Source organism: Globicephala melas, chromosome 6, assembly GCF_963455315.2.
Source record: "Globicephala melas chromosome 6, mGloMel1.2, whole genome shotgun sequence".
Classification (NCBI taxonomy): domain Eukaryota; kingdom Metazoa; phylum Chordata; class Mammalia; order Artiodactyla; family Delphinidae; genus Globicephala; species Globicephala melas.
Genome location: NC_083319.1, coordinates 87054404 through 87081526, shown reverse-complemented (window position 1 = coordinate 87081526; position 27123 = coordinate 87054404). Strand labels below are relative to the sequence as shown.

Below are 27123 nucleotides of genomic sequence, written 5' to 3'. Positions count from 1 at the left end.
AAAATAATACAATACTACTCTAAATCCTACACTCTCTTCTATGAAACATTTCAGCTGGGCCATTTGTCAGTTGTAAGATGTCATATCTGTGACTTTGTTTTAGAAACAAGAAAAAGAAAAAGAAGAGAAGATTAACCTACTAAATGTGAGAGTTCCTTTCTTCTACCCCAGCATCAAGCATATATAAGTACTTTTATGTCATACGTGATTCATCTCAAATAGTTTCATCTTCTGGCTCGGAATTTATCTTATGAATTCCATTTTTCTCCTACTACCTTCAAATAAAAAATTTGGGCTCCAAGTAATAAGCCCAGTTATTGTCTCTGCCCAACCCCCCAACCTTTTTACTTTTTAATATCATAAGATGAAAATGTTATCCAAACTCCATCTGAGCACTTTGAGCAGTTTTCCACTCGAGGGGTCATTCATCAAAGGTGTCAACGAATCTACACTTTGTTGTACAGCAGAAACTAACACACCATTGTAAAGCAATTATACTCCAACAAAGGTGCTAAAATAAATAAATAAATTAAAAAATCCCAAACATAAAAAAAAAAAAAGGTGCCAATGAACCTAAAGATTCCTAGAATCGGCCCTAAGATTCCAGAAGTTGTTTAAAAATTAAGACAGTCCTTATAGACATTATTGGTCTTCAAAGTTGTAAAAGGTAAATCAAATGGATCAATAACTCATTTTAATACTAAAAGAGGTAAGAAAACTGAGTTATGCCATTTAACAGACATTAACCCAAGAACTTCACATAAAAATGCTATAAAGTAAAAATATTTATTATTTCCTTTTTAGAGATGAGAAAACTAAAGTATAGATGTGTTAAATAATATGCCCAAGGTCATAATGCTATAAAGTGGAAAAGTAAGTATTTGAACCCATGTCTGTGTAATGCCAAAGCTCTTAACCAACAATGATATATAATGTTAGCACCTTAAATCAGAAAGCCTATGACCTTGAGATGCATAACATTCTTATTTGCCACTGTAACTATGGTACTTTGTGCTGTGCTTAGAAAACAAAGGTGTTCAGTTGATAAATGAAATAATGAATAAAAGCATGTGTCAGTGGCAAGGTAGGAATAGCACTGTCTATGCAGAGGACAATGACAGACCACCAGAGCCAAAGTAAAAATTTCACATTGGAGGAAGTGTGATATCAAGCTGAAAAATAAAATGTACCTATATTGAGAGAACTTACAGACCATAAAATTGGAATTTTTGCTATTTAACGCAAAACTCTAAAGCATATTCCCTGTAATTAACTCTACAATCTTAATTCTTTCAAAAATGCCAAATCTAATTAATTTACATCCTAATTGTGCATAATTGATAACTTTTCCTTTGATATATTACGGCTATTTAATATATGGAAATTTAAGTTGAGAATCCACTCTAGGAGCCTCTGCAAATCCCTTTTAGAAAAGCAGCATAATAGGAATACCAAAACTTGATAAACAGTCTTAACAAAGTAGAAAATTATAGACCAATATCACTTAGATCAATGGAGAGCAAAACAATAAATATCATCTCTTCTAATTAAACAAAAGTAAATAAAACATGAGAATGGAAATGACAAGTAAAATTATATTTTCAGAAAACATAAGTAAAGCAAATAAATGAACAGTAAATTAACTAACAAGAATATCAAAGAATTAAGAAAGTCAAATTTAAAAATATATGTGGCACCTTAAATAACTTAGACCAGATTGACTTATAACTTATATACAAATGATTCCAAAAGCAGCAGAATGTATTCTTAAGTTCACATGTGACATTCTCCAGGATAGACCATATGTTAAGCCACAAAAAAAGTCAATATATTTATGAAGGTTGAAATCATATCAAGCATCTTTCCTGATGACAGTGGTATAAAACTAGAAATCAATTACAAGACAAAAACTGGAAAATTCACAAATTTGTGTATAGTAAACAACATGCTACTGAACAACCAATGAGTCAAAGAAGAAATCAAAGGAGGAATCAAAAAATACCTTAAGACAAATGAAAATGGAAATATAATGTACCAAAATTTATTGCTGCAGCAAAAGCAGTTCTATGAGGAAAGTTCATAGTGATAAATGACTACCTCAAGAAACAAAAAAATTCTCAAATACACAACCAAACTTACACCTCAAGGAACTAGAAAAACACAAACTAGAAAATGAAGCCTAAAGTTAGTAGAAGGAGGAAAATAATAAAGATCAGAGTGGAAATAAACAAAATAGAGACTAAAAAGATGACAGACAAGGTTAATGAAACTAAGAGCTGATTCTCTGACAACACATACAAAATTGGCAAACCTTTAGCTAGACATAACAGAAATAAAGATAGAGAGCTCAAATAAAATCAGAAATAAAAGAGGAGAACTTACAGTTGATACCACAGATATAAAAAGGATCATAAGAGACAACTACTAACAATTTTATGCCAACAAATTGGAAAACTAGAAGAAAGGGATATATTCTTAGAAACATACAATGTATCAAGACTGAATCATGAAGAAATAGAAAATCTGAACAGAACAGTTCCTAGTAAGGAAATTGAATAAGTAACCAAAAACCTCCAAATAAACAAAAGTTCAGGACCAGACAGCTTCACTGGTAAAATCTATCAAACATTCAAAGAAGAATTAATACCAATCCTTCTCAAACTTTTTGAAAAAACAGAAGAGCAGGGGATGCTTCCAAACTTATTTTATGAGGCCCGATACCAAAACCAGACAAGGATACCACAAGAAAGGAAAATTATAGGCTATATCCCTGATGAACATAAATATAAAAATCCTCAATGAAATATTAGCAAGATGAATCCAACAATACATCAAAAATGATCATAAATTATGATCAAGTGAGATTTATTCCATAGATGCAAGGACGATTCAACATATGCAAATCAACTGCATGATACACCACATTAACAAAATGAAGAATAAAAACCATACGGTCATCTCAACAGAGCAGAAAAAGCATTTGAGGAAATTCAACATCCATTTATGATAAAAACTCAACAAATTGGGTACAGAGACAACATACCTCAACATAATAAAGGCCATATACGACCAGCACACAGTTAACATCATACTCAATAGTGAGAGCTGAAAACTTTTCCTGTATGACAAGGAACAAGACAAAGATGCACACTTTCACCACTTTTATTCCCATAGTACTGAAAATCCTAACCAGAGGGGGGAAAAAAATCCAAATTTGAAAGGAAGTAAAACTGTCACTATTTGCCAAAGACACAGAAATACACGGAAAACCCTAAACATTCCACCAGAAAACTGTTAGAATTAATAAAGAAATTGAGTAAAGTTACAGGATACAAAATCAATACAAAAATTCGTTTTATTTTTATACACTAACAACTATTAGAAAGAGAAATTAAGCAAACAATCTCATTTACAACTGTATCAAAAAGGATAAAATAACTAGAAATAAATTTAAACAAAGAAATAAAAAACCTGTATACTAAAAACTATGAGACACTGATGAAAAAAATTTTAAATGTCACAAATAAATAGTAAGATAATCAATGCTCATGGAAGAATAAATATTGTCAAGATATCAATAAATGGTGCTGGAAAAACTGGATAACCACATGCAAAAGAATGAAACTGGGTCACTGTCTTATACCATACCCAAAAATGAACTCAAAATGGATTAAAGACTTGAAATTAAGACCTGAAACCATAAAACTCCTAGAAGAAAACATATGCAGTAAGCTCCTTTACATCTTGACAATGATTTTTTTGATTTGACACCAAAGGCAAAGGCAACAAAAGCAAAAACCAAAAAGCAGGACTACATCAAGCTAAAAAGCTTCTGTACAACAAAGAAAACCATCAACAAAATGAAAAGGAAATCTACTAAATGGGAGAAAATATTTGCAGACCATGTATATAACAAGGGGTTAATATTGAAAATATATGAAGAACTCAGTAGCAAAAAATCAAACAAGTAGCATCATTTGCAAGATAATAAACTAAAGAAATAGTGTACAGTAAATAAAATACTGGAAAATTTTTTGTTTAATCACCATGGAAATTGTGTCTGATGCTGGCATTATGACTGCTAGAAAAATCCTCCCTCTCTGCATTAATACTGATTATGAATTTTACACAGAATCTTTAAAGTTTTATCATACAAGATAGTAGTATTTTTAAAAGAATTTACTTTGATTCATTTTCATAAAGACTGAATTCCAATCTTAACAGCCTAAATCTAAAGAATCATTCCAAGAATATTTGAAATGTATAGTTTGTATCTTTTCCTTTAGGAATTTATTCTTGGCACAAAACATCTATTTCACACATTCTTAGATGATTTATTCACACTTGAAAAGGTTAAAAATATATATAAGATGCATCGTGTATCACACATACATACCTCAAACCCATCACTCCTTAATTGATAACATTTAAATTCATTAAAAGGACTTTTTTCAAGTAGTTCGAACATTAATTTTTCAATATTCCATTGCAATTTTGGCATTAGCATAATAAATATAAAGAAATTTATTTCTCTTCTAGCTATTTAATAGACTATCTTTTAAATTTATTTATTTATGGCTGTGTTGGGTCTTCGTTTCTGTGTGAGGGCTTTCTCTAGTTGTGGCAAGGAGGGGCCACTCTTCATCACGGTGCATGGGCCTCTCACTATCGCGGCCTCTCTTGTTGCGGAGCACAGGCTCCAGACGCTCAGGCTCAGTAATTGTGGCTCACGAGCCCAGTTGCTCCGCGGCATGTGGGATCTTCCCAGACTAGGGCTCGAACCCATGTCCCCTGCATTGGCAGGCAGATTCTCAACCACTGTGCCACCAGGGAAGCCCAACAGACTATCTTTTAAAAATGCACTGAGGTTTTAAATGGATCAAGACAAATTTATCTTTTGTAAATTTCATCACACAAAATTATAAGTTTTGTTTGGATTTGCTTCTGGGGAATACTGTAGGACGTCACTGGTAATCTCATTAAAAACATTCTTTATAGAATTCCAGTTCAAATGATTAACTAAACACATGCATTTATTGATGCCAATAAAACAAAAGAACAAATATAAAAATAAATCCATAATAGCAGTAAAATGCCTGGAAGGGCACTACCGGATGATCAGAACACTACAAAAACAGATGAGAACTGACATACTTGAAGACCTGAGGAATCCGTCCTTTACCTACATAAGAGAAAACTTCCAAAAAAAAAAAAAAAAAAAGAAAACCCACAAAGAAAGTTTTCCTAGAAGAAACTTAAATATGACAACAACCAACAAAATAAAACAACAAAAAAAACTCAATGAAGAACAGGCAATTGGAAGGACTGGGTCATGGAAACAAATGGAACATTAAATGTAAATAGATTAAATTCTCCAATCAAAAGACATAAAGTGGTTGAATGGATTTTTTAAAAAAAAGACCCAAACACATATTACCAACGAAATTCACTTCAGCTTTAAAGACACATATAAACTTCAAGTGAGTGGATGGAAAATGATATTCCATGCAAATGGAAACCAAAAGAAAGTGGGGATAGCTATTCTTAGAGACAAAGAAGGTCATTAGATCATGATAAAAGGGTCAATTCATCAAGAGGATGTAACAGCTGTAAATATTTATACACCCAATATCAGAACACCTACATATATAAAGGAAATATTAACAGATGTGAAGAGGAAAAAAATGACAACAATAAAATAATAGGGAACTTCAATACTCCACTTTCAACAATGGATCACTCAGACAGAAAATCAATAAAGAAACATTGAACTTAAACTACACATTGCATCAGATGGACCTAGTGACACATACAGAACATTCAACAGGAGCAGAATACATATTCTTCTCAAGCACATATGGAACATTCTCCAGGACAGATAAAATGTTAGGAGACAAGACAAGTCTTAATAAACTTAAGAAGACTGAAATCATATCAAATATCTTATCACATAATGGTATGATATCAATCAAAGGAGAAAACTAAAAGATCCACAAATATGTCGAGATTAAATAATATGCTCCTCAACAGCCAATGGGTCAAAGAAGAGATCAAAAACGAAATCAAAAAATACCTTAAGACAAATGAAAACTGAAACACAACATACCAAAACTTATGGGACACAGCAAAAGGAGTTCTAAGAGGGAAGTATATAGTGATAAATGCCTATATTTAAAAAAAAGTCATATATACAACCCAACTTTATACCTTAAGAATCTAGAAAAAGAAGAACAAATTAAGCCCAAAGTTAGAAGGAAAGAAACAACAAAGATCAGAGAGGATAAATGAAATAGAGACTAGAGAGATAATAGAAAAAATTAATAAAACTAAGGGCTGTTTTTTGAAAAGATAAACAAAACTGACACCCTTAACTAGACTAAGAAAAAGAGAGAAGGCTCAAGTAAATATAATTAGAAATGAAACAGGAGACATTACAAATAATAACACAGAAATACAAAGGATCATATGAAATTACTCTGCACTATTATACACCACCAAATTAGATAAACTAGAAGAAATGGACAAATTACTATAAACAGACAACCTACCAAGACTGAATCATGAAGAAACAGAAAATCGGAACGGAACAATTACTAGTAAGGAGAGTCAATCGTTAACCAAAAACCTCCAAACAAATAAAAATCTAGGACCAGACACCTTCACTGGTAAATTCTACCAAATTAACACCAATTCTTCCCACATTCTTCCAAAAAACATAGAAGAGGAGGTGATACTTCCAAACATTTACAAGGCCAGCATTACCCTGATACCAAAACCAGACAAGAACACCACAAGAAAGGAAAATTACAGGCTAATATCCCTGATAAACATAAATCCTCAGTGAAATACTAGCAAACTGAATTCAACAATACATTAAAAGGATCATACACCATCGTCAAGTGAGATTTATTCCAGGGATGCAAGGATGGTTCAACACATTCAAATCAATCTGAAAACAAAGCTAAAAACAGTACTTGAACTCTTGAAAACATAAAACACATTAAGAATTATAATGCTTCTTTAGGATCAAATTTAAATTGACACTAAGAATGGACCTAGGGCTTCCCTGGTGGTGCAGTGGTTGGGAGTCCACCTGCCAATGCAGGGGACGCAGGTTTGTGCCCTGGTCTGGGAGGATCCCACATGCCACAGAGCGGCTGGGCCCGTGAGCCATGGCCGCTGGGCCTGCACATCCGGAGCCTGTGCTTCGCAACGGGAGAGGCCACAACAGTGAGAGGCCCGCGAACCGCAAAAAAAAAAAAAAAAAAAAAAAGAATGTGCCTATGCTATTGAAAATAATAGGAAATTTAAAGTAATAAGATTTTTTAATACCTTAAGCCAATACTTCTCAAAATTTTACACTGAAATGCCCTTAATCATAGACAAGAGTAAACTTGGACTTCTCAGCAATCTTATATATAAGAAATATGTAAAAGACACTGTTTAAAAACGTGCAGAAAGTGGATCATCACCATAATATGGTAAGGATTTCACGAAATCAGTTAAACTTTATTTCTATCCAGTTTCCTGGATGCTGAGGACAATATAAAAGTCAGACACATACCTATAGTACACCTTTCTTTTTTGCATTTCATTTTTTTTAGAAATCTTTTATTTTTTGTAAGAATTATGTATAAGATATTTATAAACACACATTTACAAAGGAAAAAGCTGAAGAATGGATATGAATAGCCTTAACAGTCACATGGGCAGAGACAGTGACAAGCCTAGACCTTAGCCTCTCTGATTCCAACTTTGATGTTCCTTGTATAGGATGGATTTGTTTCATATATTCAGGAGGTAATTATTCTGCTATGCAACTTTATCATTGAGGCACCTGTGTTAGCAATATCTACTACTGTCTGTATTTCATTCTCATATAGATAAAAAACAATACAATGGACTTCAATTAAGTTTACATACACATTCATGGAAATTTAACAAATTAATCAAATCAAGTCATGTAAATCTTGCCAAGCAAAAGATTGAAAGCCCCAACCCACCCCCAAAATTCAAACTGAAATTACATTTTGCTATTTTCAGAGTCAATCATATCTAACTTGAGGACAAAACTGATAATCCTTCAGAAATTAGGTCTATGAAAGAAATGTTTAAATAATGTCTTTAAATCCTTATGTTTTAAATTTATACTATAATGTATAATGTTTAAAAGTTTCCAGACACTTTTGCAATACCAGCTTCATGAACTGTACATTTCTAGATATCTTACCTTTTTTGCTGTAGAAGAAAGGGGTTCCTTTTTCATACTTCTTAGTAAAAACTCTGGCATATTATTTTCAATATCTTCACGAGTTCCCTTTTTACCCAAAACTGCAGCCAAAAATGAAATAACCTACGGAGAAAAAATCCAATTTTTTCAATCACTGTGTATCATGATGGACAAAATTTTACTGTTTACCTGAATACTCAGTAAGTGACAATTTGAGTATGTACAAATAGATTTGCTGGGAGGAAACACAATATGAACCACTAGTATTGGTTTTCTTTATTTGTATTAACAAACAAATCTATAATATAAAAGTTACCCTTGAATGCAATAAAAAAAAATTAAAATAAAAATTCTCACATTGCCATCTCTTCCATGATAAGTTCTACTCACTCAATGAATTCTTTCTTGATCTCATCAGTTGAGATATCATATTCTCTATTATAATAAACTGTGTACATTCCTTTTTCCTTATAGAAAATAAACTCATTAAAGGGGTAATACTTGGCTCAAAAATTTGTGTATTTTTCTGTATCCAATACATATAGGTGGAATGACAATGTTATTTTAAGATAAACTAAGGCAATTCATCATTATACACACCATTCTGAATAACAGCTATTCTCCAAATATCAAATGAGAAGGACAAAAAGACATAGGAAAAAAGGAAATGTAACTTCATACAATGAAAAGCAAGAGATATTTAAACTAGACCTTGGTTCAAATTTCAACCTAAGTTGCTTGGCAGATATGTGAACTTGGGCAACTAAGTTAATCTCTTTGAATAACTAAACTTATATGAAAATACCAAATATAATACTGGAAGAGTTGTTTTAAATATTAAGGGGAAAATATATGAGGTATACATATATATGGGGGAAAATAACTGATCATTACTTTAGAAAAATAAGTTATACAAATCTTAAAATCTAAAGAAAAAATATGAGAGAATTAGAAAAACTATAAAAAAAATAGTGTTTTCAACATGGTGTAGATCCTACAATGTGAATCTCAAGTGATAGAAAAAAAGAATGGTGCAGAAGTATTTGAAGAGATAAAGGCTGAAAGCTTTCAAAAACTGATTTCAAAAATCAAGCCATACACAGAGGTTAAGAATCCATCTGCCAATGCAGGGAACAAGGGTTCAACCCCTGGTCCAGGAAGATCCCACATGCCGCAGAGCTACTGAGCCCACGCACCACAACTACTGAGCCTGCGCTCTAGAGCCCATGCTCCACAACAAGAGAAGCCACTGCAATGAGTAGCCCGCGTACTGCAACGAAGAGTAGCCCTCACTTGCCGCAGCTAGAGAAAGCCCGTACACAGCAAAGAAGACCCAGCACAGCCAAAAATAGATTAAATAATTTTTTTAAAAAGCCACATATTCCATGTCGACTAAGAACATGAAGCCAAAAAAAAAAAAAATCCACAAGTAGTTCCTGCAGGGAAAAAACTGCTCAAAATTTGAGACAGAAATATATTAAAAGTGGTCAGAGGAAAAAACAGATTATCTATTAAGCAACAATTAGACAAATAGCTGATCTTGCAGCAAAAACAGTGGAGACACTATACAACGGAGTGATATTTTTATTTAAGTCTTTAATCCATTTTGACTTTATTTTTTGTATATGGTGTTAGAGAATCTTCTAATTTCATTCTTTACATGTAGCTGTCCAGTTTTCCCAGTGCCACTAATTAAAGAGATTGTCTTTTCTCCACTGTATATTCTTGCCTCCTTTGTCATAGATTAATTGACCACAGGTGCATGGGTTTATTTCTGGATTTTCTACCCTGTTCCACTGATCTATGTCTGTTTTTGTGCCAGTATCATATGCCTTTGATTATTGAAGCTTTATAGAACAGTCTGAAGTCAGGGAGCCTGATTCCCCCAACTCTGTTTTTTCTTTCTCAAGATTACTTTGTCTATCTGGGGTCTTTTGTGTTTCCATACAAATTTTAAAATTTTTTGCTCTACTTCTGTGAAAAATGCCATTGGTAATTTGATAGGGATTGCATTGAATCTGTCACTGCCTAAATGTAAAAAACTCCTAAAGAAAAACACAGGCAGAACACTCTGACATAAAACGCAGCAATATCTTTTTGGATCCGTCTCCTAGAGTAATGGAAATAAAAATAAACTGGGACCTAATTAAATTGAAAACCTTTTCCACAGCAAAGGAAACCATAAACAAAACAAAAGACAACCTACATAATGGGAGAAAATATTTGCAAATGATGGGACTGACAAGGGATTAATTTCCAAAATATACAAATAGCTCATACAACTCAACATCAATAAAACAAACAACTCAACCAAAAAATGGGGAGAAGATCTAAATAGACATTTCTCCGAAGAAGACATAAAGATGGCCAAAAGGAACATGAAAAAAATGCTCAACATCACTAATTATTAGAGAAATGCAAATCAAAACTACAATGAGGTATCACCTCACTCCAGTCAGAATGGCCATCATCAAAAAGTCTATAAATAATAAATGCTGGAGAGGGTGTGGAGAAAAAGGAACCCTCCTACACTGTTGGTGGGAATGTAAGTTGGTACAGACACTATGGAGAACAGTATGGAGGTTCTGTTCACAATATGTGTGCCACTTACACAAAAAACATCTACAACAAGAGGTAGAGAAAGACCATTCAAACAAAAACCCAACGAAAGTTGATATAGCTATATTAATACAATACTGAGGCAAAAAGCATTACTATATTAAAGAGGCACACTTGATACTGATTAATTCATTTGGAAGTTATACGAAGTGTAAATTACTAAAGAAGAAACATTTACTGAAACAAAAGTAGTCAAATTGATAAGCACAATGGTAGATTTTGAAATAACTTAGTAAGAAAAAAACAAAGAAATCAGTAAAGATATAGAATATTTGAATAAAATGGTAAGCAAACTTTATCTAATAAACATTTGATAGACCACTGTAAACTACAGCAAAACATAGTTTCACTTAAAGTACACATAAAATATTTACCAAATTTGACATGAAAGTCATAGAGCAAATCTTAATACATCCAATAGACAAAAATCATACACAATATGTTCTTTGGTCACAGTGCAAGAAATCAGAAATAACAAAAAATATAAACAGAAAATCCCCAAATATTTGGAAAGTAAGGAATATATTTCAAAGTAGAACTCACAGTGGAGATTAGAAAATATTTAAGTTGAATACTAATGAGTAATAATTACATATTAAATTTGTGGAATACACTTAAAGACATGCTTTATGAACTTAAATGCATATATATTAGGACAGAAGAGAACCAGCTAATAAAATATTTAAGAATCTATCTGAAAAATATATAAAAATAACAGAAAACTTAACACACAAAAATAGAATTATAAAGCATGAAAAAGCATAAAATAAAAAAGATTGACAAAGCCAAATGATCTTCTGTTAAAAGATTTTTAAAAGTGATGACCCCTAGAAAATTGATTAAAAAAAAAAAGAGAAACTAAGAGAACACGCAAACACACAAAAAAATATGTATAAGACATAATAAACATTGTTATGCCAATAACTGTGAAATTTTAGGTGAAATGGAAAAATAGAACTTATCAACACTGAAACAAGAAGAAATGGAAATTTTACATATTCAAATAACTATTATAGAAATCTAAATACATAATTACAAACCTTCTACAAAGAAAACTAAGGGTCAAATAGCCACCAATAAAGTCTACCAGTGCTAAAGAAAGCTATAATGCCAGTCTTAGACAAACTCCTCCAGATTTTAGAAAAAGGGAGAAATGTTCTCAACTCATTTTATGAGTTCAACATAACCTTGATAAGGAAATCTAACAAAAATATGGGAAATTTACAGGCCAATTTCTCACACTCACATAGAAGCAAAACTCTTAAAATATTAGCAAATGGAACATAGAAATGTAAAAAAGAAATATATACTAACACCAAGTTTGGTTGACTCTGGAAATGTAATGTTGGTTTAACCTTCAAAATTTAGATAACTAGTATCTTAGGTATTACACTTAGCTTTCCTAACTCTTAGCTTCCTTAAAATAAAAATAAATTAGGGCTTCCCTGGTGGCGCAGTGGTTGAGAGTCTGCTTGCCAATGCAGGGGACACATGTTCGTGCCCCGGTCTGGGAAGATCCCACATGCCGCGGAGCAGCTAGGCCCGTGAGCCATGGCCGCTGAGCCTGCGCGTCTGGAGCCTGTGCTTCGCAACGGGAGAGGCCATAACAATGAGAGGCCCGCGTACCGCAAAAAAAAATAAATAAAAAAAAAAAATTAAAATAGGACAGTCTATTGGGTTGGTCAAAAGGTTTGCTCTGTTTTTTCCATAAGATGGTTCTAGTAGCACTTAGTTGTCTTCTAACTTCATTCAAAACAATTTTGTTAGATTGTATGTGACAGCTGTCATATCAGTGTGCATTTAAAAAAAAAACATCAAAATTGGTGAATTTTTGTGTAGCCATTTTAATATTGAAGATGGAAGAAAAAAGTGATGACAGGGAAAAATCTACAACCAACATTACTCTACTGAGCAAGGATCTCATTCAGATTTGACGGAGAAACTAAAACCTTTACAGACAAGCAAAAGCTAAGAGAATTCAGCACAACCAAACCAGCCTTTCAACAAATGCTAAAGGAACTTCTCTAGGCAGGAAACACATGAGAAGGAAAAGACCTACAATAACAAACACAAAACAATTAAGAAAATGGTAATAAGAACATACATATCGATAATTACCTTAAATGTAAATGGGTTAAATGCTCCAACCAAAAGACATAGACTGGCTGAATGGATACAAAAAAAGACCAGTATATATGCTGTCTAAAAGCGACCCACTTCAGACCTAGGGACACATACAGACTGAAAGTGAGGGGACGGAAAAAGATATTCCATGCAAATGGAAATCAAAAGAGGCTGGAGTAGCAATTCTTATATCAGACAAAATAGACTTTAAAACAAAGACTATTACAAGAGACAAAGAAGGACACTACATAATGATTAAGAGATCAATCCAAAAAGAAGATATAACAATTGTAAACATTTATGCACCCAAAATAGGAGCACCTCAATACATAAGGCAAATAGTAACAACCATAAAATGGGAAATCGACAGTAACACAATCATAGTAGGGGATTTTAATACCCCACTTTCATCGATGAACAGGTCATCCAAAATGAAAATAAATAAGGAGACACAAGCTTTAAATGATACATTAAACAAGATGGACTTAATGATATTTATAGGACATTCCATCCAAAAACAACAGAATACACGATGTTCTAAAGTTGTCATGGAACATTCTCCAGGACAGACCATATCTTGGGTCACAAATCAAGTCTTGATATATTTAAGAAAATTGAAATCGTATCAAGTGTCTTTTCGGACCACAAGGCTATGAGACTGGATATCAATTACAGTAAAAAAACTGTAAAAAATACAAACACATGGAGGCTGAACAATACACTACTTAATAACCAAGCGATCACTGAAGAAATCGAGGAGGAAATCAAAAAATACCTAGAAACAAATGACAATGAAAACAAGGTGAACCAAAGCTTATGGGATGCAGCAAAAGCAGTTCTAAGAGGGAAGTCTATGGCAATACAATCCTACCTTAAGAAAAAAGAAACAACTCAAATAAACAACCTAAGCTTACACCTAAAGCAATCAGAGAAAGATGAACAAAAAAAACCCAAAGTTAGCAGAAGGAAGGAAATCATAAAGATCAGATCAGGAATAAATGAAAAAGAAATGAAGGAAATGATAACAAAGATCAATAAAACTAAAAGCTGGTTCTTTGAGAAAATAAACAAAATTGATAAACCACTAGCCAGACTCATCAAGAAAAAAACGGAGAAGACTCAAATCAATAGAATTAAAAATGAAACAGGAAAAGTAACAACTGACACTGCAAAAATACAAAGGATCATGAGAGATTACTACAAGCAACTATATGGCAATAAAATGGACAACCTGGAAGAAATGGACAAATTCTTAGAAATGCACAATCTTCCGAGACTGAACCAGGAAGGAATAGAAAATCTGAACAGACCAATGACAAATACTGAAATGGAAACTGTGATTAAAAATCTTCCAACAGGGCTTCCCTGGTGGCGCAGTGGTTGAGAGTCCACCTGCCGATGCAGGGGACACAGGTTCATGCCCCAGTCCGGGAGGATCCCACATGCCGTGGAGCAGCCAGGTCCGTGAGTCATGGCCACTGGGCCTGCATGTCCGGAGACTGTGCTCCGCAACGGGAGAGGCCACAACAGTGAGAGGCCCGCAGTATCGCAAAAAAAAAAAAAAAAAAATCTTCTAACAAACAAAATCCCAGGATAAGATGGCTTCACAGGCGAATTCTATCAAACATTTAGAGAAGAGCTAAGCCCAATCCTTGTGAAACTCTTCCAAAATATAGCACAAGGAGGAACACTCACAAACTCATTCTACGAGGCCACCATCACCCTGACACCAAAACCAGACAAAGATGTCACAAAGAAAGAAAACTACAGGCCAATATCACTGATGAACTGAGATGCAAAAATCCTGAACAAAATACTAGCAAACAGAATCCAACAGCACATTAAAAGGATCATATACCATGATCAAGTGGGGTTTATCCCAGGGATGCAAGAATTCTTCAATATATGCAAATCAATCAATATGATCCACCATATTTACAAACTGAAGGAGAAAAACCATATGATCATCTCAATAAATGCAAAAAGAGCTTTTCACAAAATTCAGCACCCATTTATGATAAAAACTCTCCAGAAAGTGGGCACAGAGGGAACCTACCTCAATATAATAAAGGCCGTATATGACAAACCCACAGCAAACATCATTCTCAATGGTGAAAAACTAAAAGCATTTCCTCTAAGATCAGGAACAAGACAAGGATGTCCACCCTCACCACTATTATTCACCATAGTTTTGGAAGTTGTAGCCACAGCAATCAGAGAAGAAAAAGAAATAAAAGGAATACAAATTGGAAAATAGCAAGTAAAACTGTCACTGTTTGCAGATGACATGATATTATACATAGAGAATCCTAAAGATGCCACCAGAAAACTACTAGAGCTAATCAATGAATTTGGTAAAGATGCAGGATAGAAAATTAATGCACAGAAGTCTCTTGCATTCCTATACACTAATGATGAAAAATCTGAAAAAGAAATTAAATAAACACTCCCATTTACCATTGCAACATAAAGAGTAAAATACCTAGGGATAAATCTACCTAGGGAGACAAAAAGACCTGTATGCAGAAAACTACAAGACACTGATGAAAGAAAGTAAAGATGATACAAACAGATGGAGAGATATACCATGTTTTTGGATTGGAAGAATGAATATTGTGAAAATGACTATAATACCCAAAGCAATCTACAGATTCAATGCAATCCCTATCAAATTACCAAAGGCTTTTTTAACAGAACTGGAAGAAAAAAATCTTAAAATTTGTATGGAGACACAAAAGACCCCAAATAGCCAAAGCAGTCTTGAGGGAAAAAAACAGAGCTGGAGGAATCAGACTCCCTGACTTTAGACTATAGTACAAAACTACAGTAATCAAGACAATATGGTACTGGCACAAGAACAGAAGTGCAGATCAATGGAACAGGATAGAAAGCCCAGAGATAAACCCACGCAGGTATGGTCAACTAATCTATGACAAAGGAGGCAAGGATATACAGTGGAGAAAAGACAGTCACTTCAATAAGTGATGCTGGGAGAATTGGACAGCTACATGTAAAATAATGAAATTGGAACACTCCCTAACACCATACACAAAAATAAAATCAAGATGGATTAGTGACCTAAATGTAAGACCGGACACTATAAAACTCTTAGAGGAAAACATAGGAAGAACACTCTTTGACATAAATCACAGCAAGATCTTTTTTGATCCACCTCCTAGAATAATGTAAATACAAAGAAAAATAAACAAATGGGACCTAATGAAAGTTAAAAGTTTTTGCACGGCAAAGGACACTACAATCCAGACGAAAAGATAACCCCCAGAGTGGGAGAAAGTATTTGCAAAGGTATTAATGGACAAAGGATTAATCTTCAAAATATATAAACGGCTCATGCAGCTCAATATTAAAAAAACAAACAACCCAATCCAAAACTGGGCAGAAGACCTAAATAGACATTTCTCCAAAGAAGACATACAGATGGCCAAGAAGCACATGAAAAGCTGCTCCACATCACTAATTATTAGAGAAATGTAAATGAAAACTACAATGAGGTGTCATCTCACACCAGTTAGATTGGGTATCATCTGAAAATCTGCAAACAACATGCTGGAGAGGGCCTGGAGAAAAGGGAACCCTCTTGCACTGTTGGTGGAAATGTAAATTGATACAGCCACTATGGAGAACAGTATGGAGGTTCCTTAAAAATCTAAAAATAGAATCATATGATCCAGCAATCTCACTACTGGGCATATATCCAGAGAAAACCATAATTCAAAAAGACACATGCACCCCAATGTTCATTGCAGCACTATTTACAATAGCCAGGAAATGGAAGCAACCTAAATGCCCATCGACAGATAAACGGATAAAGATGTGGTATATATATATACAATGGAATATTGTTCAGCCATAAAAAAGAATGAAATTGGGTGACGTGGATGAAATTAGAGACATGGATGGATCTAGAGACTGTCATACAGAGAGGAATAAGTTAAAAAGAGAAAAACAAATATCGTATATTAACGCATATATGTGGAACCTAGAAAAATGGTACAGATGAACTGGTTTGCAGGGCAGAAACTGAGACACAGATGTAGAGAACAAACGTATGGATACCAAGAGGGGAAAGTGGCGGGGGTGGTGGTGGTGGTGTGATGAATTGGGAGATTTGGATTGACATATATACACTAATATGTATAAAATGGATAACTAATAAAGAACCTGCTGTATAAAAAAATTAAGTTAAATTCAAGAAAAACAAAAAAAAATTGAGTGTTCAGTACAGTAAAACTGAACAATGACACAATAAAAAGACTAGAATCAAGACTCATACATATATGGACAGCCAGCTCAACTGAAAAATGGGCAAAAGACTTGTATCTTAGTCACTTTGGAGTGCTGTAACAAATTACCATAGACTGGATGGCTTAAATAACAAACTTTCATTTCTCAGAGTTCCGGGGGCTAAGAATTTCAAAATCCATGTGCTGGTAGATCTGATGTCTGGTGAAAGCCCACTTCCTGTTTTGCAGATGGCAGTCATCTTGTATCCTCAGATGACAGAACGCAGACTGAGAGGGTACTTCCTAGTAACTCTTCTTACAAAGCCACTAACACCATCATGAGGGTTTCACACTCATGACCTAATTGCCTTTCCAGAGGCCCCATCTCCAAATACCATCACATTGGGGATTAGAGTTTCAACAAATGAATTTTCAGGAGATGCAAACATTCCATCTATAGCAACATGAATACACAATTCTCCAAAGAAGATATACAAAATGGCCAAAAAGCACATGAAAAGTTGTTCAACACCATTGATCATTACAGAAATGCAAATCAAAACCACAGTGAGGTACCACTTCATATGCACTAGGATAGCTACTATGAAGAAAACAGAAAATAACAGTGTTGAGAAGGATGTGAAGAAACATGAAACCTCATACATTGCTAGTGGGAATGTAATATGGTGCAGCCATTGTGGAAAATGGTTTAGCAGTTGCACAAAAAATTAAACATAGAATTACCATATGACCTAGTAATTCCACTCCTAGGTATATATACAAGGGAAATGAAAGCATATGTCCACAAAGAAACTTATACACAAATGCGTATAACTGCATTATACACAGTAGCCAAAACGTAGAAACAACTCAAATGTCCATCAAAGGATAAATGGGTAAACAAAATTGTTGTATTTACATGCAATTGAATATTATTCAGCCATAAAAAGGATGAAGTACTGATACATGCTACAATTTGGATGAGCCTTGAAAGCATTACACTAAATGAAAGCACCAGACACAAAAAGTCACAACTGTATTTCCTTTATATGAAATATTCAGAAAAGGCAAATCTATAGATGCAGAAGATCAATTAGTGGTTGGCAAGGGATGGTGGGAAGGGGAAAAGAAAATTGATTACTTAATGCGTATGGGGTATTGTTCTGTGGAGATGCAAAAGTTGTGAAACCAGAGGGAGATGGGGGTTGCACAACACTGTGAATGCACTAAATGCCACTGAATTGCAAAAATTGAAATGGTTAATTTATGTTATGTGAATTTCATCTCAATAAAAAAATTATACCTTACAGTTTTATGAGTATGCATTTATGTATGATATAATCACTATTATTTTAGTTCTTGAGAAAAAGAGGAAAAATATGTAAAATATCAAGCTAGTACATAAGAATGATTCAATAAACAAGAGCTTTTTTTTTCTTCTTCTTTTTGTGGTACGCGGGCCTCTCACTGTTGTGGCCTCTCCCATTGCGAGCACAGGCTCCGGATGCGCAGGCTCAGCAGCCATGGCTCACGGGCCTAGCCGCTCCGCGGCATGTGGGATTCTCCTGGACCGGCGCACGAACCCGCGTCCCCTGCATCGGCAGGAGGACTCTCAACCACTGCGTCACCAGGGAAGCCCAACAAGACCTATTTTTGTTAGCATCATTTCACTGAGGTAAGGAGGCTTTATGCCCTGACTACAGTCTTGCATATCACAATAAACAAAGTAGATTTTCAGTAAATTATGTTATCTAAAAGATTGTAAAATAATGATAAATAAGGATAGTCAAAACTTCTGCTGAGTTTTTAAATATTCTTTAAAATCTGCATTCTGAACCCACATTACAAAAGGCGGTGTAATGCAGGAGCTATGGCAAAGACTTTGGAGTCTGACCAACCAACATTATACTACCTATGTGACCCTGTGCAATTTCTATAATGTCGCCATAAATTTCAACTTTTTCATCAATAAAATGCATGAATAATGCCTAATTAACATACATTTAATGGAAAATGTATATCGTAGAACATGGCACATAGGTTAGGGGTCATTAAATATATAACCACAGAAAGATATGATTACTCAATTCAACTTTAATAATGCATTCAATAAAATATATTAATATACTTATTACCTACTACATGCCAGGTACTGTCCTGGGCACTGCAAAAGTTTAGATGAAAGGCTTATTTCTATCCTCCAGCAGTTTGAAATCCATGAGTTGGCATGGGCGACTGAGGAGGTAATGGAGAAGAGTTGAAGAAGCATTGTTGAGAAAAAACTGATGAATAAAAATAAAGTTACTGAAAAATTCAGCAAGAGATTGGTGAGAGAAAAATGATTGATGTACTACATAGAACTGAGATTAAAGGAGACATAAAGAAATGACTCCACAAATGACTGAGTTTTAAGCACTGGACAATTACTTTTTTTTTTTTACTTAAGTATAGCTGATTTACAATATTTTTAGTTTCAGGTGTACAGCACAGTGATTCAGTTACTTTTTTTCAGATTATACTCCATTATAGCTTATTATAAGATATTGAATATAATTCCCTGTGCTATACAGTAAATCCTTGTTGCTTATCTATTTTATATATAATAGTTTGTATCTGTTAATCCATATTCCTAATTTGTCCCTCCTCACTCCCACTCCACTTTGGTAACCATAAGTTTATTTTCTACATCTGTGAGTCTTTTTCTGTTGTCTGTGTGTGTGTGTGTGTATACACATAATTTTCTATGTTCCACATAGAAGTGGAACATAAGAATATCATTAGTATTTGTCCTTTTCTTTTTGACTTACTTCACTAAGCATAATGATCTCTAGGTCCACCCATGTTGCTGCAAATGGCAATACTACATCCTTTTGGGGGCGCTGAGTAATATTCCATTGTGTGTGTGTGTATACACACACACACCACATCTTATTAAACCAATCATCTGTTAATGGGCACTTGGGTTATTTCCATATCTTGGGTATTGCAAATAGTGCTGCTATGAACACTGGGATGCATGTATCTTTTTGAATTAGTGTTTTCATCTTTTCTAGATATATGCCCAGGAGTAGGATTGCTGGATCATACCGTAGCTCTATTTTCAGTTTTTTAAGGAAACTCCATACTGTTTTCCATAGTGGATACACTGATTTACATTCCCACCAAGTGTAGGAGGATTCTCTTTTCTCTGCACCCTCTCCAAAATTTATTATTTGTAGACTTTTTGATGATAGCCATTCTAACCAGTGTGAGGCAACACCTCATTGTAGTTTTGATTTGCATTTCTCTAATAATTAGCAATGTTGAGCATCTTTTCATGTGCCTGTTGGCCATCTGTATGTTTTCTTTGTTAAAATGCCTATTTAGGTATTCTGCCCATTTTTTTGCTTGGGTTGTTTGCTTTTTTGATATTGAGTTGTACAAGATGTTTGTATATTTTGCATCTTAATCCCTTTTTGGTCACATCATTTGCAAATATTTTCTCCCATTCTGTATGTTGTCTTTTAATTTTGTTGATGGTTCCCTTTGCTGTGCTAAGCTTTTAAGTTTGATTAGGTCCCATTTGTTTATTTTTGCTTTTATTTTTTGCATTGGGAGACTGACCTAAGAAAATATTGCTATGATTTATGTCAGAAAATGTTTTGCTTATGTTCTCTTCTACAAGTTTTATGGGGTCATGTACTTAGGTGTTAAACTACTTTGAGTTTATTTTTGTATATGGTGTGAGAGAATATTCTAATTTCACTGTTTTCGTGTAGTTATCCAGCTTTCCCAACACCACTTGTTGAAGAGATTCTTTCCTCCATTGTATATTCTTGCCTTTGTTGTAGATTAATTGACCACAGGTGCATGGGTTTATTTCTGGGCTGTCTATTCTGTTCCATTGATCTATATGTCTGTTTTAGTGCCAAAACCACACTTTTGATTTCTGTGGCTTTGCAGTATAGTCTGCAGTCTGTACAGGTTATACCTCCAGCTTTGTTCTTTTTCCTCAGGATTCCCTTGGCAATTCTGGGTCTTTTGCAGTTCTATAGAAATTTTAGGATTATTTATTCTAGTTCTGTGAAAAATGTCACAGGAATTTTGATAGGGATTGCAATATATCTGTAGATTGCTTTGGGAAGGATGGCCATTTTAACAATATTACTTCTTCCAATCCAAGAGCATGAGATAGTTTTCCATTCCTTTGAATCATCTTCAATATCCTTTACCAATGTTTTATAGTTTTCAGCATGTAGCAGTGGTCCCCAGCCTTTTTGGCACCAGGGACTAGTTTCATGGAAGACAATTTTTCCACAGGTGGTGCGGGGGAGGAATGGTTCAGGCGCTAATGCAAGCAATGGTTCAGGCAGTAATGTGAGCAATGGGGAGCAGCAGATGAAACTTCACTCACTCACCCACCGCTCAACCCCTGCTGTGCAGCTCGGTTCCTAACAGGCTAAAGCTCAATAACAGTCCATGGCCCGGGGGTTAGGGACCCCTGGCATATTGGTCTTTCACCTCTTTGGTTAAGTTTATTCCTAGGGTTTTTTTTTTTTCTTTTTTAATGTGAGTTTTAAATGGGATTTTTTTTTTTACATTCTTCTTCTGATATTTCATTATCAGTGTAAAGAAATACAACAGATTTCTGTATATCAATCTTGTATCCTGCTACCTTCCTGAGTTCATTTATTAGTTCTAATAGTTTTTGGGTGGAGAATTTTGGGTTCTCTATATAGAGTATCATGTCATCTGCAAATAGTGACAGTTCTACCTCTTCCCTTCCCATTTGGATCTTTTATTTCTTTTTCTGGTCTGACTGCTGTGGCTAAGACTTCCAGTACCATGTTGCATAGAAGTGGTGAGAGTGGGCATCCTTGTCATGTTCCTGAATTTAAAGGGAAGGCTTTCAGCTTTTCACAGTTGAGTATTACTTTGGCTGTGTGTTTGTTGCAAATGGTATTTATTATGTTGAGGTATGTTCCCTCTATACCCATTTTATTGAGTTTTTTTTTATCATGAATGGGTGTTGAATTTTGTCAAATCCTTTTTCTGTCTATTGAGATGATCATGTAGTTTTTGTTTCCTTTTGTTAATGTGGTGTATCACACTGATTGATTCACACGTGTTGAAACATCCTTGTGACTCCAGAATGAATCTAACTCGATCATGGTGTATGATCCTTTTTATGTATTGTTGGATTTGGTTTGCTAATGTTTTGTTGAGGATTTCTGCATCTATATTCATCAAAGATATTGGCCTACAATTTTCCTTTTTGTAGCCTCTTTGGTTTTGGTATCAGGGTGATGGTAGCTTCATAGAATGAATTTGGGAATGTTTCCTCCTCTTCAATTTTTTGAAATAGTTTGAAAAGGATAAGTATAAGTTCTTCTTGCATATATGGTAGAATTTTCCAGTGAAGCCATCCAATCCAGGACTTTTGTTTGCAGGGAATTTTTTTTATTATCATAGATTCTATTTCACTTCTAGTGATCAGTCTGTTCTGATTATCTGTTTCTTCTGGACCCAGTTTTGGCAGGCTATTTCTAGAAACTTGTCCATTTCTTCTAGGTTGCCCGATTTGTTGGCATATAACTGTTCATAGTATTCTCTCATGATTTTTTTGTACTGCTGCAGTATGGGTTGCTCTTTCTCCTCTTTCATTTCTTATTTTGTTTATTTGGGGCCTCTTTCTTTTCTTCTTGGTGAGCCTGGCTAGAGACTTGTCAATTTTGTTTATCTTTTCAAAAAACCAGCTCTTGGTTTTATTAACCTTTTCTATTGTGCTTTATTGCTATTTTATTTATTTCCTCTCTGATTTTTATTATTTCCATCCTTCTGCAGACTTTAGATTTTGTTTGTTCTTCTTTTTCTAATTCTTTTAGGTGGTAAGTTAGGTTGTTCGAAATTTTTAGTGTTTCTTGAGGAAGGCCTGTGTTGTGATGAACTTCCCTCTAAGAACTGCTTTCGTCACATCCAATAGATTTTATAAAGTTGTGTTTTCATCTTTTTTATCTCAAGGTATTTTCTGATTTCATCGTTGACCCACTGGTTTTTTGGTAGCATGTTGTTTAGTCTCCACATTTTCATTATTTTCCTGTTTTTCTTTTTGTGGTTGATTTCTAGTTTCAGACCACTGTGGTCACGAAAAATGCCTGAAATAATTTCTATCCTCTTAAACTTGTTGAGGCTTATTTTGTGACCTTATATGCAATCTACCCTAGAGAATGTTCCATGCACCCCTGAAAAGAATGTGTACTGTGGGGTTTTTGAGAGGTTTTTTTTGGAATGTAGTGTCCTTTAGATATCAATTACATCCAACTGGTCTACTGTGTCATTTATGACTTCTGTGGCCTTACTGATTTTCTGTCTGGATGATCTGTCCATTGATGTCAGTGGGATGTTAAATTCTCCTATTATTTTATTATTGTCAATTTCTCCCTTTATGTCTATTAGTATTTGTTTTATATACTTAGGGGCTCCTATATTAGGTGTGTATATGTTAACAAGTGTGACATCCTCTTTTTGTATTGATTGCTTTATCATTATACAATGCCCTTCTTTGTCTTTCTTCATGGCCTCTGTTTTAAAGTCTATTTTGTCTGATATGAATATTGCTACCCCTGCTTTCTTGTCACTTCCATTTGCATGAAATATCTTTCCATTCCCTCACCTTCAGGGTCTGTCTCTTCTGCTCTCCAGTGAGTCTGTTGAAGGCAGCATATTGGAGGTTCTTGTTTTTTTTAATTCATTCTGCTACTCCATGTCTTTTGATCAGAGCATTTAGTCCACTGACAAAGTAATTATTGATAGGTATGTACTTATTGCCAATTTAATACTTGTTTTCCAGTTGTTTTCATAGTTCTTTGTTCATTTCTTTTTTGTTTTTCCTTTTGTGGGTTGATGAATTCCTTTGTAGTATGCTTGAGTTCCTTTCATTTTGGTTTCTATGAATTATACATTTTCAATTTGTGGTTACCATGGAGTTCAAGTATGTTGAACCATAACTATATCTAATTGCTTTAAATTGACATTTACATTCAAACACATTCTAAAGATCTATGTTTTTATACTCCCCTCCCCCACATTTTGTGATTTTGATGTCCTATTTTACATCTTCATCCTTATCCTTTTACTGTTTATTGTAGTTGTAATCACTTTTATAATTTTTTAATTGGTTTTTAACCTACGTACTGGCTTATTTATATGATCTTCAATCCTGTTATATATTTGCCTTTCCTAATGTGATTTTCCCTTTCCTATAGATTCTTGTTTTTTTTCGATTTAGAGAAGACCCTACAATATTTCTTTTAGGGTAGGTTTAGTATTGCTGAATTCCTTTAGTTTATGTTTGTCTGAGCAATTCTTTCTCTCTCCTTCTATTCTAAATGATAATCTTGCTGCGTAGAGTATCCTAGGTTGCAGGTTTTTCCCTTCCAGGAATTGGAACCTTTCTGGTTTGCAAAGTTTCTACATAACTTTATGGGGATTCCCTTGAAACTGACTCTTTGTTTTTCTCTTTCTTTAATATTTGCCCTTTTAATTATGATTTGTCTTGGTGTGGGTCTGTTTGGGTTCATCTTGCTTGGGACCCTCTGTGCTTCCTGTACATGGATATCTGTTTCCTTCTTTAAGTTTGGGAAGTTTTCAGCCATAATTTCTTCAAATACATTTACTATCCCCTTCTTTCGCTCTTCTCCTTCTGGAACCCCTATTTTGCATAGGTTGGCATGTTTATATTATTCCATAGATCTCGTATGTTGCTTTCTTTTTTTTTTTTTTCATTTGTCTTTCTGTCTGCTGTTCTGTTTGGGTGATTTCCATTAACTAGCTTTCAGATCACTTACTCATTCTTCTGTGCCATTTAGCCAGTTATTCATTGCTTCCAGATTGTTTTTTACCTTGGCAATTGAATTGTCTGTTTTTGGTTGGTTCATCTTTATAGTTTCTCGTTCCTTGTTACAGTGAGCTGCATTTATATTGATAATCTTTCTTAATTCAGTTAGCATTTTTATTACCACCTTTTTGAACTCAAGGTCTAGTAGACTGATGAGCTCTGTTTCATTATTTGTTCTTTCAGGGGATTTCTCTCATTTTTTAATTGGGAGTAGCTCCTCTGCCTTTTCATTTTACTTAACTTTCTCTGTCTCTATGAAGTTAGGAGAAACAGTTGTCTACTGTGGTCTTGAAGGAATGTTTTTATGTGGGAGTGTCCCTCTGTAGACTGTGCATCCAATGTTTTTGGTGCAAGGGCTGGCTTTGGTATGGATGCCGGCCACATCTTTCTTCAGGGTATGCTAGCCATTATCTTCTTGAAAGGGGGTGTGGTTGGCTTCGTCAGAGCATCTAAAGCTTATGAAGGTGTGAGGCGTAATGTCCTCTCTGCTCTGTGGCTGTTGCCACTCTGTCAGGGGTGGGGTTTGCTGCCCACTTGTTGGAGTAGAAGCCCTGAGGGTCATGTTCAATCAAGCTCCATTGTCCTCAAGTGCATGCCCTGCCCCAAAGGTTGTGATTGCTGAAGCACGTGAGGCTCATGTACTCCAGATTACCTGTGCATAGCCTGTGTAGGTAGCTGCAGCTCTGCTCAGAAGCAGCCCAAATTTACATCCCTTTCTCTGTTGTGTTCATCCCACATTTAGTGCAAGGCTGGGGTGTGGTGTGGGCTGGGGGTCAGGGCATTGTGGCTACAGGAACTCAGGTGGCTGTACAGCTGCAAGAGATCTGGGCTGCCTCTGAGGCAGTCTTCTCCCATGACCTGTCTGTCCCAGATCTAGCACTAAGCTGTGGTGTGGAGTGCGCAGAGAGGCAGGGCGTTCTCACTGGGAGATGAACCACTGCATACTCCTGAACGTACTGACAATAGCTACCACTGTCCTTCCCAGATCAGACTTCAGGCCTCCCAGGCTGTCTGCATAGCTAGATTGAGTCCTCTCCCAGGGCCTGTCTACTTGAGGTTCAGCACTTTGCCACAGTGTGTTCTTGTGGCACTGACCTGTGCAGGCCCTGACAGTGGCTGCAGCAGTCCTGCCTGCTGCCTCATGCGTGTGCTGACAATGGCCACCACCCCACCTAGATCACACACCAGGCCCCCCCTGGTCTGTCTCTGTGTAGCAAGATTGAGTCTTTTCCCAGGGCTCGGTTGGCCATGCTGCAGTGTGGAGTGAAGGAGGCTGGGGTGTTCTCCCAGTTCAGATGGGCAAGTGCATCAAAGTGGCAGCTATAAGTGCAAGGCTTTCTCCACCATGACTGCTGGCAAGCCAGCAAGCCAGCATGCGTGCATTCCCTGGAATACAGTCTAGATTTCTCCAGCCCTTCTGTCTGTCCCAGTGTTTTTTTCCACAGGAAAGGGAGCCTGTCTCCTCCACACAGGATGCCAGGACTGGGATGCCCAGATTGTGCTTCAACCTGCTCGCTCCTGAGGAAAGGGTCTGCCCATGTGGACCTTCTCTTTCTTTCAGATCCTTCCCAGGCATGCAGGTCCTGATCCAATGCCATTTCTTTCCATCCTACCTGGTTATGTGGTGATCTTTCTTGCAGCTTTGCTTGTTAGTTCTTCTGCCAGTTTCCAGTTAGTTTTCCGTGAGAATTGTTCCACATGTAGATGTATTTTTTATGTGTCTATGGAGAGGAGGTGACCTCCGCATTCTCCTACTCTGCCATCTTGATCCCACCTCCTGAGTATTTTTAATATAACCTGATAAAAGATCTTTGATGCATGCCCACTATTTCCACTTTATAATTTTTTTAGTCAATTTAAAGTTATTTATACTTTGCATTCAAAGATATGTAGCTAAAGTTTAGAATTTACTGAATTCACAGATGATGTAAGTATTCATAACACCTTGGGTTCTCAACACTTCCTAGAATATAACTTAAAACAGAAAAAAATCATAGAAAATGTATAATAAAAAGTTTAGGCAACTGGGG

The 27123-nt window shown here is 35.2% G+C and overlaps 1 protein-coding gene across 4 annotated transcripts in view; it reads right to left on the bottom strand.

Moving 5' to 3' along the window:
• The window catches only part of ERCC6L2 (ERCC excision repair 6 like 2), a 140322-nt gene that overhangs the window by 97805 nt on the left and 15394 nt on the right, over positions 1-27123 (bottom strand). For all 4 annotated transcript variants that reach the window (XM_030832886.3, XM_030832887.2, XM_030832883.2 and 1 more), the window contains exon 3: positions 8231-8353. In XM_030832886.3, the coding sequence (XP_030688746.2) occupies positions 8231-8353 (123 nt within the window). The remainder of the gene's footprint in view (positions 1-8230; positions 8354-27123) is intronic.